Source organism: Trichosurus vulpecula, chromosome 5, assembly GCF_011100635.1.
Source record: "Trichosurus vulpecula isolate mTriVul1 chromosome 5, mTriVul1.pri, whole genome shotgun sequence".
Classification (NCBI taxonomy): Eukaryota; Metazoa; Chordata; class Mammalia; order Diprotodontia; family Phalangeridae; genus Trichosurus; species Trichosurus vulpecula.
In genome coordinates, this window is record NC_050577.1 from 19671553 (window position 1) to 19689648 (window position 18096).

At 44.1% G+C, this 18096-nt stretch overlaps 1 protein-coding gene across 1 annotated transcript in view; it reads left to right on the forward strand.

Annotated features, from left to right (window-relative positions):
• The window catches only part of CREB5 (cAMP responsive element binding protein 5), a 419901-nt gene that overhangs the window by 15158 nt on the left and 386647 nt on the right, over positions 1-18096 (forward strand). Inside the window, exon 3 of the mRNA XM_036760413.1 lies at positions 13584-13705. Within this exon, the coding sequence (XP_036616308.1) occupies positions 13584-13705 (122 nt within the window). The remainder of the gene's footprint in view (positions 1-13583; positions 13706-18096) is intronic.

Genomic DNA, 18096 nt, shown 5'->3' on the forward strand with positions numbered 1-18096 from the left:
TCTAACTTCCTAGCCTTCATTTTGTTTCCATGGACTGTATGGAAGAAGACAGGGAAGGTGTAACAGCAACCACACTGGCGCACCCAGGATGGCTGCCAGTGTAGGTTGTTTTATCTGCTTTACTAAGGAAAGCAACTTAAAAGTGGTCTATGATCTTATAATTACAAAAAATACATACAGAGAATAATACAGAGCAGAGAAACAAAGACTAACAGACAGGGCTCTACTGCTTGAATCAAAGCTTTACATCCACCACTGAATCCAGAGAGCCTTTACCTCTGAGGAGTCGGGAGCTCTGAACATACAGCCCCTCAGAGTCTTGACCAGGGAATCACAACATCTTTCTCATAAGAGAGCCCTGAAAGCAAAAGCTCACCTCTGAGAATATATACTCTTTAGGGTCAGTGCCCAATTAGAAATCAACAAAAGGTGTGTAAGGCTTCCCACAAGCAAGCAAGCTTCCCTTAATGGGCTCCACATGAGGCCTATTGATGGGTGGGGAAGATCTTATTCCCCATTAACCTTACAGAAGGTTTCTGCACTGTCTAAGAGACTGTGGGTCTCTACAAGGTAAATGGTGATCAGTGGCTCAGTGGAGACTCTGAGCAGATTGGACCTGACCAGGTAATGGAGTCTTACAAGACCTCTCATCATCAGGTACTTTTTCTGTTCTCAACCATCATCTGAACCTTGGAATGACCAGGTAGACCAACTAAAATGCCTTCAAGATCAACAGATTGACCATTCAGACTATCCTTGCCAAAAAGCCTTTGGATTCCTGGGGGTGGGGGAGAAGGAAACTTGTTGTACCTTAAACTTAATGCCCCTCCCCCAGCTCTGGGCCCTTAGCTCTTTGCCTCTGGTCTATGATGCTTCCTCATCATTTCTATCTCTTAGTCACTTTGGCATCCTTCAAGACACAGCTCAAATCCCACCTTCTGTGGGAGGCCCTTCTTCTTTCCCCAACTGCTAATGTCTTCCTGTCTTGGATTGCCTTTGCTCTGCTCCGTGTGTATCTTGCATCCACCTAGTTAGGATGTACGCTCCTAGCCTGTAGGAATGGTCTTTTAACCTTTCTTTGTATCCCCACTTCTTGGCACAGTGTCTGGCGCGTAATAGGTTCTCCATAAATGCTTCTCAGTGGACTTATTGACCGTTTGGGAGCCAGCAGAGAGCAGATCTGTCCCCGCCTTGAACTTTGGCTAACGTGCTCAGTACAGTTTCAAAGATTTGAAGGCCTGACATATGGAAGAGGGATTCCCTTCGTTCCCTCTGGGCCTAGAGGGACAAACCAGGAAAATGGCAGTGAGGGGGATGTGCAGAAAGGCAGATTTAGGCAGAACACCTCCTTAATAATCAGAGTAGTCCAAAAATAGAATGGACTGCTTTGGAAGGTAGTGAGTTCTCCCTCACCGGAAGTATCCAAGCAGAGATCAGATGACCACTTGTGAGATATAGCAGAGAGGGAATTCTCATCCAGGTCTAGTTTAGACTTGATGGCCTCTCAGGTCCTTTCCAGCTATGGTATCCTTTGTGACTGTGACCATTTCCATGATTCATATGGATTTCAGGACCCATGATGGTCATCCACTAATTAACATTGCATCTTCTGAAAACCACAATGACAATAATGTGCACCATTCAGACTCCAAGGCTTCAAGGCATCTGTGCCTTCACTCCTGTGAGTCAAGGTTGTCCCTTCATCAGGGCAGACTGCAGCCCCTTCATGCCTTCTCATCCTGGATTACTCTTTCCATGTTTTCCTCCAAACCCTCCATGTATACACTGCCAAACATGCCTTCCTCTAGGGCTTTTTACATTTCAGGAGGGCACCAGGGCTACCTTGGGCTGCCCCTGGACCACCATGCCCCTGCTGCTCACACTTCTCATGGCATTTGGTCTCAATGTCTCTTTTACCCTGTCTTCCTTTATTTGAGGCCATGTTTTTCTCTGCACTTGCCTTCTGTTGTGAGTTACACGAGAGCAGAATCGGTGTCAAATTTGCCATTTTCTCCTTAGATCTGTCTTGCACACAATAGGTATTTAATGTTTGTTGAATGAATGAATGGGGGATGAACAGCTACCTGGGGATAGACAGGTGCAGTGAGAAAGGTCCCTGCTGCTCCAAACACTTCCAAATGAATTCGTGTAGTTGTTTCAGTTGTGCCTGACTCTTTGTGACCCCATTTGGGATTTCCTTGGCAGAGATACTGGAGTGGTTTGTCATTTCTTTCTCCAGCTCATTTTACAGATGAAGAAACTGAGGCACACAGGATGACATGACTTGTCCAGTAAAGTCTGAGGCTGGATTTGAACTCAGGCAGATGAGTCCTCCTGGCTCCAGGCCAAGCGCTGTGTCCACTGCGCCATCCAGCTGCCCTGCTGGCTGAAAAAGATCTCTCCAGTTAAATCTACAGAGAGTTTCCCTGTTGTTGATAACAATAATGATAGCAATGATTTACAAGCTTTTCAAAGTGCTTTACAAATATTGCATTTGGTCCTTACAACAGCCCTGGGAAGTAGGTACTTTTTTTATCCCCATTTTATAGCAGAAACCACTGAGGCCTAGAGAGGTAAAATGATTTGTTCAGGGTCACATGGTTGGTCGGTGAATGGGGTGTCACTTTTGGTCTTCCTGAGTCGTCCTCTGGCGCTCAGGCCTGCTGCTTCTGAACTTAACTTTACTAAGTTAATTTTGGCCAAGGTAAAAAGGCAGAGAGAAGGTTAACCAGTTGGGACTCTGGCTAGGAGAATTATGCGATCATCTGTCTGTGGTCCCTAAGACCGTGGGATTGCTGAGGGCAGGGGCTGCTTTGTTTTTGCATGAGTGTCTTTGTGTCTTTCACGACTACAACAGTTGGCAGAGTGGAATCGTACCCAGTCAGCCTGGTACAGTGTGTGGCACATAGTAGGTGCTTAATAAATGTTTGCTGAATTGAATTGAATTGGGAGTGGGCCCCACTATTTTAAAGCAAAGGTTTGCCAAACAGATTAATAGTGTACATAAAATGTTAAGGCAAGAGTTATTTCCACCCTTCTAGAGTGTCTTAGAAGCATCCATTTTCTTAGAAACCAAGAGGTGCTCATTACAAATAATTTTTTTCCTATTTCCAGAAGCTGTAGCCCCAAGATATATTGCTAGACAATCCTTGATTGGCCTACTGTGCTCAGAAGGATAAACAGTGAAAAGAGGAGGGACTTTGGAGATAGAGGACCTAGGTCAGACTTACCTAATGTGTGGCCTCCCTGGACTTCAATTTGGACCAGGGACTCTTGTGTCTTTTTATGTTGCTGACCCCTCTGGCCATCTGAGGAAATTCATGGACTCCTCCAAATAATGTTATAAATTCATAAAACAAACTACATAGCATTACAAAGAAAACCAATTAGTTTAAGTTATCAAATACGTTGAATGTATGTTTAAAGCAATAACAAATTTATGGACCCCAGGTTAAGAATGTCTGATATTGATGACCCCTGAAGTGATTTCGAATTCTAGATTTATGATCCTGAAGTCCTGTGCCTGTTGTCCTAGCTTGGCCACTGGCAGCTCCTTGTGTGACCAGGGACGGGCCCTCTCAACTCTCTGGGCCTTTGTTTCTTCATCTGTAAAATGATAGGATTGGGCTTGATGAGCTCCAAGACCCTTTCCAACTGTGTATCAACAGAGCCTGTGATGAGTCACTTTGCTATTCTTAGCCTCAGTTTCTTCATTTGTAGAATGCAGGGGTTGGTTTAGATGGATTCCCAGCCCCCTTCCAGGTCTAAGTGATGAGATTATGACTCTTAAACCACTTCTTCATTTCAGACCTTTCGCAAATTCAGACTGGCCTTAGCTTTGTCTTGATCTGAGTTAATGAGCATGAATGAATGAATGGATGATGGGATGCTACTTGGCTCATAACCTCATATCATTTAGTACTGATTTTTCAAAAGTCCCATTTCCTAGCTCTCTCACTCAAGAACCTGCTAGAAGTGTGAAACCCATAGAAATGAGATGGCTGCTGAAGCTGAGAAGCCCCTTGTCCCCTCGGTTCTGTGATGGGTTATCTTGACCCATCTCTTCTGCCTAGAGCCTGTTGCCTTTCCCCCTCGGTGATGGAGGAAAAATGAAACACGGGCAAATCCATAACTGAAGTGCTGTTCGGCCGCTGAGTAAGCTAGTCACCTATTATTAAATGCACAGCAGACTAAACAATTCTCTTTTTTTCTCAAGGAATCAGGTTTCAAGCCTTAGATTTATGCCTGTCCCTTTCACTCAGGAGGAATCATGTCAGCTACAGCTGAAGAAGAGGATGGGAGTCAAACTCTGGGAGAACTGGGCATCTGAGGGGGCTTGGAGTAGTGTTAAAAGGCTTTGTTATAGCTGTTGGCTGCTCGTTCTCTCTCTCTCTCTCTCTCTCTCTCTCTCTCTCTCTCTCTCTCTCTCTCTCTCTCTTTCCCCCTCCCTCTCCCCCCATCTCTGTCTGTCTGTTTGTCTCTCTGTGTCTTTGTCTGTCTGTCTTTGTCTCTCTTTGTCTCTCTCTGTCTGTCTGTCTCTGTCTCTGTCTCTCTGTCTCTGTTCCTGTCTCTCTCTGTGGCTCTTTCCATACACACACACACATATATGTGTATAGATATATAGATATGTCACAACGACAACATGTTAAAGAATAGATTAAAGATATAGAGCTGGAAAGGACCATATAGTCAGCTCTATGGGGATGGGACTCCCCATATCCCTGTTTTGCAGATGAGAAAACTGAGGCCCAGAAAGACAAAATTATTTGCCAGGATTTGAACCCAGGTCCTCCGACTGCATACCTAGGACATTTTGCACCATAACATTGTTGTATGCTGCTTAACCTTTTGATCAGTATGTCCATCGAACCTCAGGGAGTGAAGCAAGCTAATACCATACATCCTTTGAGCTTTGGCAGACCTTGACATAATTCTTCCCATGGCAGGAATTTTCAAGGCTCCTTGTTTTGCAAGAAACTAGTTCTTAATTCTCAGAAAGGAATCCAAACACTGAAGCTTGGCAGGTTTTGTAATGGGATTTCCCCCTCCTCCTCTCCCCTTAATTTCCAACATGGCTGTCAAATGAGGTGCAAGGTCCTGAAGAGTTCTGTGATCAGATTGGGAGACTGGTGGAAGACTCCTTCTCTGGACGTTTCCCCTGAGTTCTTCGGGCCTTCTCTGACTCAGCTGTGCCAGATAAAGATTTCGTCTGAAAAATGAGTTCTTGGCATTGATGAAGAGATAGAACATGACCAGCCCACTCAGCTAAGGGTGTGTTTGGCCTCAGGAAGAGCCCAGCTCAGACCCAGGTTCTGTTGATTATTACTGTTACCTCTGTGAGGTGGGGCCATTCAGATCAATTCATCTTGGCAATCTCATTGATACTGACCAAGTACCAAGGACTCACAGATGAAAATGGCAATTGTCCCTGCCCTCAGCCTTGTAGTCTGATTTGGAGTCAGAGGCCTGGGTTCAGATCCTGCTTCTGCCATTTGGGCGACATTGGGCAAATCACTTCCCCTCTGTAAGATATAGTAGTTGGACAAGATTATCTAGAGGTCCTCTCTTGCTTGAAATGCATAGTCCCTACAGTGTTGAGTACAAAGCAGAAGCATCGAGGAGGATGGAAAATGGGGCAGCCTCATTTAAGACAATTATGGTGGCCCAGGCTGCATGTCCGGACCGATCCTTTAGGCCCTTTGAACATCCCCCACTGACTGACCGCACCTCAGCTATTAACAACCCATTGGGCCTAGACTATTATTATTGTGCATGCCCCAAAAGCTGGTGAGACTCTCCGTAGTCAGAGCCTCCTGTGTTTGCTCAGAAAGGTGTGGCTTTCAGAAACCTGAAGTCACAGTTAGAGGCATTACCCTCTGATTTTCTGGTCTAATCTAACTAGGGGCGGGTGCTTTGATGCAGCCTCCAGTTTGAGGAGAGACATTCCCTTGTTTGCCTCCTTCAGAAACTCGGCTATCTGCGTTAAAAATCCTCCCGGCATTTCCTGGGGTCTGGCTGTGACTGACAAGAGTCATACCAGAGAACCCCGCAGCCACCCAAATAAACGAGGAAACCAAATGTTAGCGTCAGGAACAGGGACCAACCGCTACCAGTCCCAACCCTGCTTCCTGTTGGAATTGACATTAAATGCTCGTTTGCAAGAACAAATGAATTTTGAAGACTAGCAACAGTGAGACTGATCTTTTCCAAATGTGGAAATAGGTGCCTGTTTTGAATTTCTAAAATGGCATTATATGGGGAAAAGCAGAATGGTGGAGAGGTTTGAGAACCAGCCCTGCCTGGAGGAGGGAAACCTAAGAACCCATCTCTTCTCTGACACAGACTGAGTCTGTGGTCTGAGGCCAATCAGGGCCCCCAGTTGTAAATTCTTGAGAAACTTCTGACTGGTGGAGGTGAAGGGAATTTCCACAGTAGGAGTTCCCCATATGTCTGAAAACTCAGGTCCAGACTCAAAAAAAAGTACATATTTATATATATACATACATACTATGTGTATATACATATTATATAAGTATTATAAGTTATAAATATATTTATAAGTGTGTTATAAATATAATATTTATAAGTTTTAAGTGTAATATTATAAGTATTATATACAATATAGAGACAGCTAGGTGGTCCAGTGGCTTGCATTAACTGGACCTGGAGTGAGGAAGATCTGAGTTTAAACCCCAGCTCAGGTACTTTCCTAGTGTGACTTTGGACAGATATACCCCCTTCTTCAATGGGTCCAAGATTTCAAAATGTTAAAGCACCAGAACACAAAGATACATGCTGTGAGAAAGTCTGTGTGTCTGTTGGATGGGGCTGAAAGATGGGACCATGGGGGAGGTGGGGGGCACCAACAATGGCGTGACCAAAAAGCAGCATCCTTCTGCCCTGCCCATCAGATGTAGACTGCTTAGGGCTCTGGGCTTTGCTCTTTTGGGGACTAGGTCTCAGTTAAAAATGCAAGAGCTTTGTTTGGATTTTAGTAGTGCATCTGAACTTGGGGTGACAGATTTAGAACTGGGGGAGATCTTAGAGGCCATTGGGTCCAACCCCCTCATTTTACAGATGAATGCGGAAACTGAGCCCTAGAAAGAAGTGACTTGGCCAAGTTCATACAACAGAAGAGCTGAGATTTGAACCCAGGTCCTCAGCCTCCAAAGCCAGTGCTCTTTCTGTCTTTTTAGCAATTCCACTGTGGTCCTTCAATACTTTATATCTGCTGTCATCTCAGCATGGAGAGTCTTTTCATCAGAACAGTTCACAACGCCTCCATGTCTCATCCTGTGTGGTTCTTGTTTATATTGTCCCACAGACCTTCTGTAAAGAATCCCTTCAATGCATTGGTGAATTTCCCCCTAGATTTGAGCTATTTTGAGGTACTTATGTTCAGGCTATTTATCATCTATCTGTCCTTCTCCCACCCTCCTCACTGCTGGACCAGCCCACCTCCTTTCCAATCAGAAAGACTTTGGCGCTGGCTTTTTGCTTACGTGTTGTCACTGAGCATGGGTAATTCCGTCTGCCGTATTTCCTTCCATTGCCCATCGGGTCAGTCTAGACGTTGTTTCTTTAGAGTTCATGTTGTTCTATGATTTAGAGATATGTTACATGTCCAGGAGGTTGGTGGCATTAAATGCGCACGCACGCACACGTGTGTGTGTGTGTGTGTGTGTGTGTGTGTGTGTGTGTGTAAAGCAGCTTGGGATCATTGAAAGTGTTGAACAATACCCCAAATCTCATCCTACCTAATCTCTTCCTGGTGTTCAGCCCTGGGCCCAGCTCAATGGCCACCTGCAGTGCCTGTCCAAGGTCAGTCTGCATGGGTATCTGCATCCATGTCTATATCCATAACTACATCGACATCTACCGATATTGAGTAGAGAGATAGAGATATTGATATCAGTCTTTCAGTCAGTCGATAAGCATTTATTAGGTGCCTACTGTGTGCCATACTAACCACTGGGAATACAAAGAGAGACCAAAGAGAGACCCTGCCCTCAAGGAGCTCACAATCTAATGAAGGAGACAACAAGCCAACAAATATTTGCAAATAAACTATAGGCAAGGTAAATAGGCAATTTTATTGGCAATAATAGGCAATAACTTTCAACATAGATACCTAGATACATACATACATATACACACACATATCTCTATCTATCTATCTATGTCTGTCTGTCTGTCTGTCTCTCTATCTATCTACGCACAGTGTGAGGGACCAGTTCTGGGGATTTTCAATTTAATCACGTCTCAGACTGGATAATCCATATTCTTTATCCACTTGGCTTTTCCTGTGTCAATTTCTAGGCTGATTTCCTTTCTGTAATTCTGGATCTTACTGAGGAAACCATGACATATTCTGGGACATGATTTTTTTCCCCGGAGGTGGGTGGGGTGGAGCCTATTTCTGTGATGTCACAAGTGTAGGTAACTCCTGATACTGAACCTCCCCCTGCTAAGTGTTGTCTATCCCCATTAAAATGTATGCTCTTTAATGGAAGGGACCATCTTATTTGCGTTTCTACCCAGTGCTTAGCCTAGTGTCTGGTACATAGCAAACATTTAACTCATCCATCCATTCATTCAGTGATACAGTTTATCAAGTTCTTTGCAACTTAGTGTCTTAGCAGTGACTTGCTAGTATGTGTCAGAGGGAGGACTGGAACCTTCCTGCCTCCATGTCTGGGTCCCAATATCTACTATGCCACACCCCATTTTTCTCAGGAAAGGGGAGTGGAGCAAGCATTGATTAAGCACCTGTTCTGTACCAGGCACTGTGCTATGTGTTTTATTTATATCATCTCGTTTGGGATGATGTTGTCTGCTAATTGTCATCTACAACCAGGAACTTCACCAGGCTTGTCAATATGACAGTCCATAGAGGAAATGGAGTGAAAGTCAAACCAAAAAAACAAACAAAAAACCAAAGCCCAAACTGACCAAACCGACTTCCTCTTAATGACAAGTGACCTGGAGACCTGTTCTGGGCTATAGCCCTAAATTTTCAGCCAGAGCCTGGCATGGGCGTGCAGAGAGCTACGCAGAAAGGACTCCATCTCCATTGTACTGGGTATAGGAACAATGGAAAGATGGTTTAGAAGTAACAGGATCCCTGGGGGATGGTAAGGGATGTCACATGCCAATACAATTTCAGGACTGAGAATCCCAGGGAATCTCATTTTCCAAAGGGATAGCTGATTTCCTTTCCTCTTTCTTTGTTCTTTTGAGCACATGTGCGCTTCCCTTTTGAAATGCCATGTAACAACAGAGCCCTCTGAAGGAAGCCATCATTAGTAGGCACCAACTTGAGACTCCAATTCACACCTTGATTCCTTGGCTGCTGGGGTGGTGTCATATGCTCGTGTCTGTTTTCCCTGTCAGGAGAGTAGCCATCTTGGTTCTGAATTGACCCGGTTTCTGTCACTGGCAGTGTTGACAAGGCCCATCTATCCTTACCACCGAGTCTGAGTCTCATGGATTGTCTAACCCTATTCCTCCAGAGTAAAAGTGCCAACGGGGATTTGGGACCTTGATCAAAAGCTCAGCTAACCCTGAGCTGGGAAGAGAAATCAGCCCTACTAGGAATTGCTCCAGAGTTCAGGCTAGCCACAAGGGAGACTGTGGAGAAAAGAATTTCATTTAATTAGAACAAAAGGTAAATACTTCAGAGACCAGAAAAATGGGGTCCTGGAACAGGAGGAAAGGGAAGTGCTTTGGCTTCATATAGTAGTAATGATAATAATACAATAACACAATATTTCCATAGTGCTTTAAATTTGACAAAGCACTTTACATATATTGTCTCAGTTGCTGCACACACTCTGAGATAGGTGCTACTATTTTGCAGGTGAGGAAATTGAGGCACAGAGTTTATATGAATTGCCCAGCATCACACAGCTACTTCCTGAGGGAACATTCAAACTCAGGTCTTCCTGATTCTGTGTCCGGCACTCCCATCTATCCATTGGGCCACTTAAAACAGCTATTTTTAATTTGCTGGGTTCCAGTAAAGAAGCAGCCTTCCTGCTCACTGCCTTTGGAATTTATGGGGAAATATATTGATAAGAACAGTATGACTTCATTAGGGTAAAGAAACTTGGACTTTTTACAAATTCAGTTCAATTCTGTAAATACTTTCTGAGTACCTACTGTGTGCTAGTTGCTAGGGATATGAAGAGAAAAATTAAATGACTCCTGGCTTCAAGGGCGTCAACAGAGATAAGTAAATAAAAATGTAAGGGAAGTAAGTTCAAAGTCATTTCCTGCAATGAGGCATGGAGGGGAGCATTCAGGGAAGGGATGGGGTGGTAAATCACCACGGGTCCCCAGGTCTTCCCTGGCAGCTCACAGTTCTTGTAGAGCAATTATCTAACTCATAGCAAGGCCGTTGGTTTGCTTAACTTTGAAAAACAAGCCTCATCTTTCTTCATGTCAGCCCAATTTGTCCTGGCTGATGATGGCAGACTGGCCTCATCCTCCCCTCCCCTTCTTGCTCAGCTGCCAGGTCCTGCCACTTTCACCTCCATCTTGTCTCTCCCCGTCCATCTCCTGGGCACCATTCCTGCTTAGAGAATTCTATTCAGGCCCTCGTTACCTCTTGCCTAGATTGGTGTCTTATTTCAATTCCCTCCCCGGCAACCCTACCATCCTAAACTGAGTAACTTCTTGTTTCTTAATCTCATCCGTTCTCTTCCATCTCTGCCTTTGCTTACTCTGTGTCCCCTGCCTAGAACAGAGAGCAGTCATAGCTGCTGCCTGATGGAAGGGAGATCTTTCTTCAAGGTCAAGGTCAAATTCAAATGCCCCCAAGCGTTTCCTGATTACCTCCTCCCCTATCTAAGCTTAATGTAAAGCCTTCCCTACAGCAATCACTTCTGCCTCTTCCTTTGACCTCTCATGGAGTTATATCCTTACACATAGCATAGCTATTTGTACATCTCTCATTTCCAGGCTTAGATTGTAACCTCCTTGAGGGTAGGGGCTCAGTCATTTTTCATCTTTGTACACCAAGAACCTACATATACGTGCTATGTATATATCTAGTTCTGTAAAATTTTTATTGTTGCTTTTTAGAAATACCAGTTATTTCTTCTGATTGTCCTTCCCCCCTCCCACACTGAACACTCCCTTGTATCCAAGAAGATCATTTAAGCAAACCCAATAGCTACCAGTGTTTGACTGACTATGCAAGGAGGAGGAATGTGTGTTTTAGCATTTGTTCTCCCATTTCCTATGGTTTTCCTGGACTGAAATTGGTCATTACAATTAATCAGAGCTGATTGTCTGTTACATTATTACTGTTCTCCTGGCTCGACTTTTCTCCCCTGTATCTGCTCGGACAAAACTTCCCATATTTCTTTGAGTTCTTCATAATCATAACTTCTCATAGCATAATATTATTCCATTAAATTCACATCACAGCCTATTCACCGCTTCCCATATGATAGGCACTCACTTTCTGTCCCATTTTTGTATGCTTTTTATGGTGAATTCAATTTATTTATTTTGAAGATTCTGTCTGTAAGGATTAGAAACCCGAATTTTCTTCATTGTGTCTAGAACCTCCCAAATTTTCCATGATGGCACTTCTCAGGCAAGCTCAGAGGCTCATAGAATCATAGATTTAGAGCTGGAATGGAATGGAGGCTCGAAGAGTTCATACCCCCATTTTATAGATGAATTAACTGAGTATCAGAGAAGGGACGTGACTTTCCCAGAGTCACACAGTAACGTGTGAGTAAACATGTGAGGCAGGATTCACACTCCAGGCCTTCCTGAGATCAGTGCCCTATCCATCCCCAACACCAAGTGACTCCCATTGGCAGAAGACATGAAATGGTGTTGATTGGGCACATTATGAATTCATGCCATCTCAACCCAACTGGGCCCTCATCACTGCATCTCAAGACAAACCTTTTATTTATCTCTAATGCACTCCCTCTGTCACTACCAAAAGGGATGCTCCAAACCTTGCCCTGCCTCCTGCCCTGAAGGTCCCCTTGCCAACACCCTCCTCTCTCAGAGGAAAACCTTGACTGGTTTCCCAATAGGATTAAAGATACCTGTTGTGATCTCTTTCATCTCCCTTCCTCAGTAGTTCAAATACTTACTTAGAAACACCTCAGACACTTGCTATCTGCATGATCCTGGGCAAGTTATTAATCTTTCAGTGCCTCAGTTTACTCTTCTGTAAAGTGAACTTGAAGGCTCCTGAGGTCCCTTTAATCCCTAGATTTGTGATCTTAGGAAACCCTTACCATCTTCACCCATCTTCTCCTTCCCTCTGATCTCAGCAGATAGGGGGCCTTCCCTCTCGCCAAGGTGACCCTTTCTATTTGTGACTTCTGGAACCCCTCTCCCTTCAAATATCACTGGGTCTCTCTAGGCTAAAAAGAATACAACAGAAATAAAAATCCCTTTGTGACCCTGCTTCTTCTTCAGGTTTCACAGCTAAACTATCTTCATCAGCTCCCTTGAGCCTTCTGTGGTCTGATCTCTGCTCCCATCCCCCCCACTCTGCTGTGTCCATGACCCCTTAATTGCCAGATCCAAAAGCTCAGTCCTCCTCAGCCCTCTCCCCCTTGACATGTTAACCAGCCTGTTTGTACCTGTCTCTTGTCTCAGCACCTGGGCTTCTGTGACACTGACCTCTCCTGGCTTTTCCTCTTCAGCTTTGACTTTCCTTCCCTGGCTCCTCCTCCTAAGAATAGGCAGGCATCCCCTGAGGTGTTACACACCCCTCCCTCCCTCTCTGCCTCCATTCTCTGCCCTGACAATCCAATCAGCTCTATAACTTCCATCTATAACTCTGCCTATGGTGTCCAAGTCTGTGTATGGAATCCCGATCTCTGCCCTGAGTTCCGGTTCTGCTTTTCTGATGGCCTTCTGGACACATTACCTGTGTGATATACGGAAAAGAGCCCTGGATTGGAGTCAGAGGACCTGAGTTCAAATCCTGACTCTGCCTCTTACTGCCTGTGTGACCTTGGTCAAGTTATCTGCTTTGTATATTTTTGTATACACCTGTATCTATCTACAACTACACATACTGTAAATGTTGGCTTTCTTTTTAGAATGCATGTTCCTTGAGGGCAGGGTTTGTTTTGTTTTTGCCTGGTGTGTAGGAGGCCAGGTACTTTCCTTCAGCACTTTGGATGTCTCCTTTGTCCCTGTCATATTTATCCTTATATCGCTATTATTTGCGATATCTCCACCTCCACCCCCATCACATCATGGATTTAGATTCTAATGGATTTGGAGTCAAAGAACCTGAGTTCAGATTCCACTTCTTACCTTTGTTCATTCTTAGCAAATCCCTTCCCTGCCCTGGGCCTCAGTTTCCCCATCTGTAAAATGCTATGGTTGGACTAGATGACCTCTAAGGTCCCTCCCCATCCTAAGTCTCTGACCTTGATCCTTTCACCTTAACATCTAATGAAGTAAGATTTAACTCATAGACTTATATCATGGTGGGGCAGCATGTTTTTATTTTTAAAGCTCTGTTTCAGTTTGAGTCCGGGGTAGGGGGGAGGGGAGCACTCATTCTAGATTGTGTTGCTATCTCTCCTCAGATCAGACCCCAACACCCACTAGATTCCTGAAGAACTGCGAGGAGGTGGGCCTCTTCAATGACATCGACTGCTCCCTTGAGCACGAGTTTCGGAAGGCCCAGGAAGAAGAGACCAGTAAGAGGGTAAGTCTGAATTCATGGAAGCGTCCACTCCCTAGCCTTCCAGGCTGTAAACCTTGGTCACCTCTTAGAAGCCCTTGGTTGGAAACTAGGTGGCACTGCAGATTGTGGGGAAGCCTGGCTTCAGAAATGCTCTGTTCATTCCTCCATGTGCTTGCCTGGAGGAAGAAGCTCACTGAATCCCTCCTGCTGAATACAGTTTGGGACTGTCAACTCCCCAGCTGTCAAAATCACAAGGCAAGTAGGCATCTGAAAGATGAAATAAAGCAAAATCCACATGGTTCTCTAAGAGAACCTTCAGCTTTGGTTAGCTTCCTACCTTTCCCCACGTAGGATAAGTGGGCCTCTGAAATTCCAATTCATCTAATGGGCAACAGCAAACCTTATGCAGGTAAAAATTGGTGATGACCTGGAAAATGGGAGACTAATAAGGGGATTCATGTGGAAGGGGCATTTGGACCCTAGTCTTAGCTGCTCACATGCCTTCTCCTATCCCTGAGTTAGTCCCTCGATATCAAACCTAACTTTAAAAAATTTTAACCAGCACTAAATCATTTGACAGTTACTGCTTTATAATATTATTTGTGGTCAGAAAGCAGTATTTCTCCTTCCTGCTTTTCTTTTTTTTCATGATTTCCCTCAGTATCCTAGAACTTTTATTTATTTATTAGTATTTTGTCTAAACCTATAAATAGCCCCTTGGCAGTTTAATGGGTATAATACTAAATCTGTAAATTAATTTTGGTAGTATTGCCATTTTCAATTTTTTGGTATGGTCTCACTATGAATACTGAATATTCTTATGATTATTTAAGTTGTCCTTGATTTCTTTAAGGAGGGGATTCTTTCTCTAGTATGATTTGGACACAATGTTGACTAAGGTCTCTTCCAGTTGTGAAATTCTTTGATTCCGATTCTGGGACTCTACCAACAATTCCATGCTTCCTTTCAAGGTACAGGTTGCCTAACGCTGGATGGGCTTTACCTTGTCACGATGGCCATTGTACATTATAGGGCTAGAAATGTGGAAGGTGGGTGACTGTGGAAGCAGGACAAAGGGGACTGGGAAGAGTTGTCAAGCATGGGGCCATGAAGTCTCCTGATGGGTTTTGTTAGAAGAGAATCTGGAAAAGTCTGTCAGTCAGGGTAGGAAGGGGATTTTCCAATATTGGCCTATCTTCTCCCCAAATTCTACTGGGTTGATCTGGGTGAGTGACTTATCCCACCCTCCACAGCCTTCTCAAGTCTGCAACAACTTCATGTGCTAAGCATTGGGTAAGGGAAACATTACGGAATCTTCCACCCTCTGCCTCCATCTTTGTTTTGTTCAAGACCACAATGGTCATCTTGGCTGGGGGGTAGACATAGCTATGTTGAGGGTATTTCCGTAGTACTTTGTCTATGAGCTTCAGGACATTTTCCATGACTCATCTTTTCAGGACTGACTCTGTCAAAGTTTCCTTATGAAGGGTGAGGCCTCATATAATGGAGATAGCCACTGCCCTTGGAGTCAGAGGTTCTGGATTCTAATCCTGGTTGGCCATTTACTGTGTATGGAACCTTAGGTTAGTCCCTCTCACTGGACCTCAATTTGTCATCCATTCAATGCCAGAGTTGGCTTAGATGACCTCCGATGTCTATGGGCTCTAAGCTCTGAGCTCCCTGATGGATGAAGAGTAGGGAGGCGTATAAGTTGGGGAGGGAAGGAAAATCTGCCAAGTCAGGCTCTAGGTTTTCAACTTGCTTCTCCACCCACACTCGCACCCAAGATGACGGCTTGCATTCCCTTCTCCCCACACAAAGAATGCAAACACAGAGACCACACACTCCCATTGCAACCTAATACATTATGCTCTGATGGTCTGCTAGCATGTCCATAAGGCTTTCTTATTAAACCTGTGCTTTCTAACTGAATCCTCTTTCTCTTGCATACAACACCTGCTTAATAAGACTTACTGAATTGAATTTCAGAATTAAATTGAATTGTGAATATGATCACCCCTGTTCACCAGAGGTAGAAACTGATGCCTACGAGTCCTGATCCAAGGTAGAATATGAACCTGGGTCTCTGGACTCAGTGTCTAGGGTTCTTTTCATGACAGATGAACATTCTGTAACTGTCTCATTTTGGTCTCCGTTGGCTCTAGCTTGCTAAATCTGAATGTTTAAATTGTAACTTGCGAAATGAGCTCTTTGTTAAGAACATAAACCGTAACTACCCCAGTGGCTGCCCCCATCTCAGGTTGCCTGTGGGAGAGGCCCCATCTTTACTCCTAGTCTGTTCTGTGGGATTTTGCTTTATCTGCCCAGATAGGCTTCAGAAGCCCATGAACAAGGGTGAGGATTTTCTACTCCATAAAATGTCAGGGTAGGACAAGGTAATGCTTTAGGTAACTCCTGATTCTCCCAAACTATGAGTCACTCAGTGGCATGGATCTTCAAGATGGCCATCCAGGGTTGGGGACAATTTGTTCATAAATTTAAGTGACCTCTATGGGGATGAAGCCCTTCAGCTTCCTCAGAGATGACTCTGAAGGCTACAAGTCAAATGTGGGAAAATAAGTGCTCTTTTATTAAACTTGGGATCTAATCATAGACTCTCAGGGACCTTCCATGCTATCTAAACCAGTGCTGTCAAACTCACATAGAAATGGGGGCCACTCATCCATTCTTAAAGATCTCTGTGGGCTGCACATTGACTTAGTTTTAAAATGTAATGTTATCCATGTCTTATTATATTTTTATTTATTTTGTTATATATTTTCCAGTTCTCATTGGGTGGGGTCAGGCAGGAGGAAGAGAATTTAGAACTCCAAAATCTTTTTAAAATGAATGTTAAATATTGTTATTCAGTCGTTTCAGTCACGTCTGACTTCGTGACCCCGTTTGGGGTTTTCTTGGAGTGGTTTGTCATGTCCTTCTCCAGCTCATTTTACACATAAGGAAATTGGGTTAAGTGACTTGCTGTTTCAACAATATGGCTACAGCTGAAAAACCAAAAACAACCAGCTCACAGAATGCTCCAAAAGCCCAGGTTCTTTGGATCTGCTTTACTAAGGAAAGCAACGTTAAGGGGTTAACAATCTTACTTTAATCCAGCATACAAATATCATTCACTGAGTTCAGGGGAAAAAGCCAGCACCCTGAACTTCAGAGCAAATACAAACAAATTACAAACATCAACAGACAGACCAAATACAATTCATTGTTACCAACATCTGAGTTCAGCCCGGGAGCTCATAACAAGGGCTGGCCCAGAGTCATGAAATACTCCTGCCGTGGGTCAGAGCTCCGAAAAAAGAAAGCCAACCTCTGGTTTTTTATCTTTTTCAGGGTCAAGGGTGAGTCACACACGCGACTCACCCACGTGACCTAAAATCGTCACAAAGAGGCGACTTAAACCCACGTGGCCTAAAAGCCTCTGATGTCACAAACGTGTCACTCAGACCCAGGTAAACTAGGCTTTCCCTTGAGGCAAGGAGGTCATCAAGGACTCCTAATTTAATCAAGGAAACAAAGGCCAAACTCTTCAAGGGCTCTTGGTTGAATAAGCGCTAAAAGCCCATTTTGATTGCCAATATACTTGCCCAGTGTCACACAACTAGTATCTGAGGTTAGATTTGAATTCAGGTCTTCTTGACCCCAAGCCCTTAAGCTCTATGCACTGTGCTATCTAGCTGCCCTTTATATTAAAAAAATTAGTTTTTTTTTAAAAAAAAGATCACAGGATTAAAAAAAAGCTATTTTCCAATTACATTTTAATACTGTTTGGATCTCACTCAGGAGAGCTGCATGTGGCCTGTGAGATGTGTGTTTGGTACTGTGTATAGGTCTAAGACCAATCCATCATGGATGAGAGGTCCCCTGTGCAAGATCTTGGACAAACGGGCATCCAACCTTCATTTGGTGACTCTAAAGGGAAACCTGCTATCCTTTTTACTCAGGAATGGCTTTTAATTTTTAGGAAGCTTTTCCTTACATTAAATTCAAATCTGTCTCTTTGCAATTCCCACCCGGTGCCTTCTAGGGCCAAGCAGAATGAGACTCCTTCTTCCGAAAGATGGCCTTCAGATCCTTGAAGATAGCCGGTGGGCCTTGTTCGAGGTTTCTTTTCTCCAGACCACGCATGCCTCATTCTTTCAGTCCATTTTCCTAGGTCATGGCTCCTAGCCCTCTTACACGCCCAATCACCTTCTTTGCTTATGGTTCAGGTTACGGCCTGCAGCAGCGTCAAAGATGCTGGCCCCCAACAGTTCCGAGTGAGGCCTGACTGAGCCAAATTAAAATATAATTGGGAAATAGTTGAAAAGTGAATGAAAATATAATAGAACATAGACAATGTTGATATGCGGTTCCCTAAGCCAATATTTGAGGTTCTTACGTACCATTTAGCG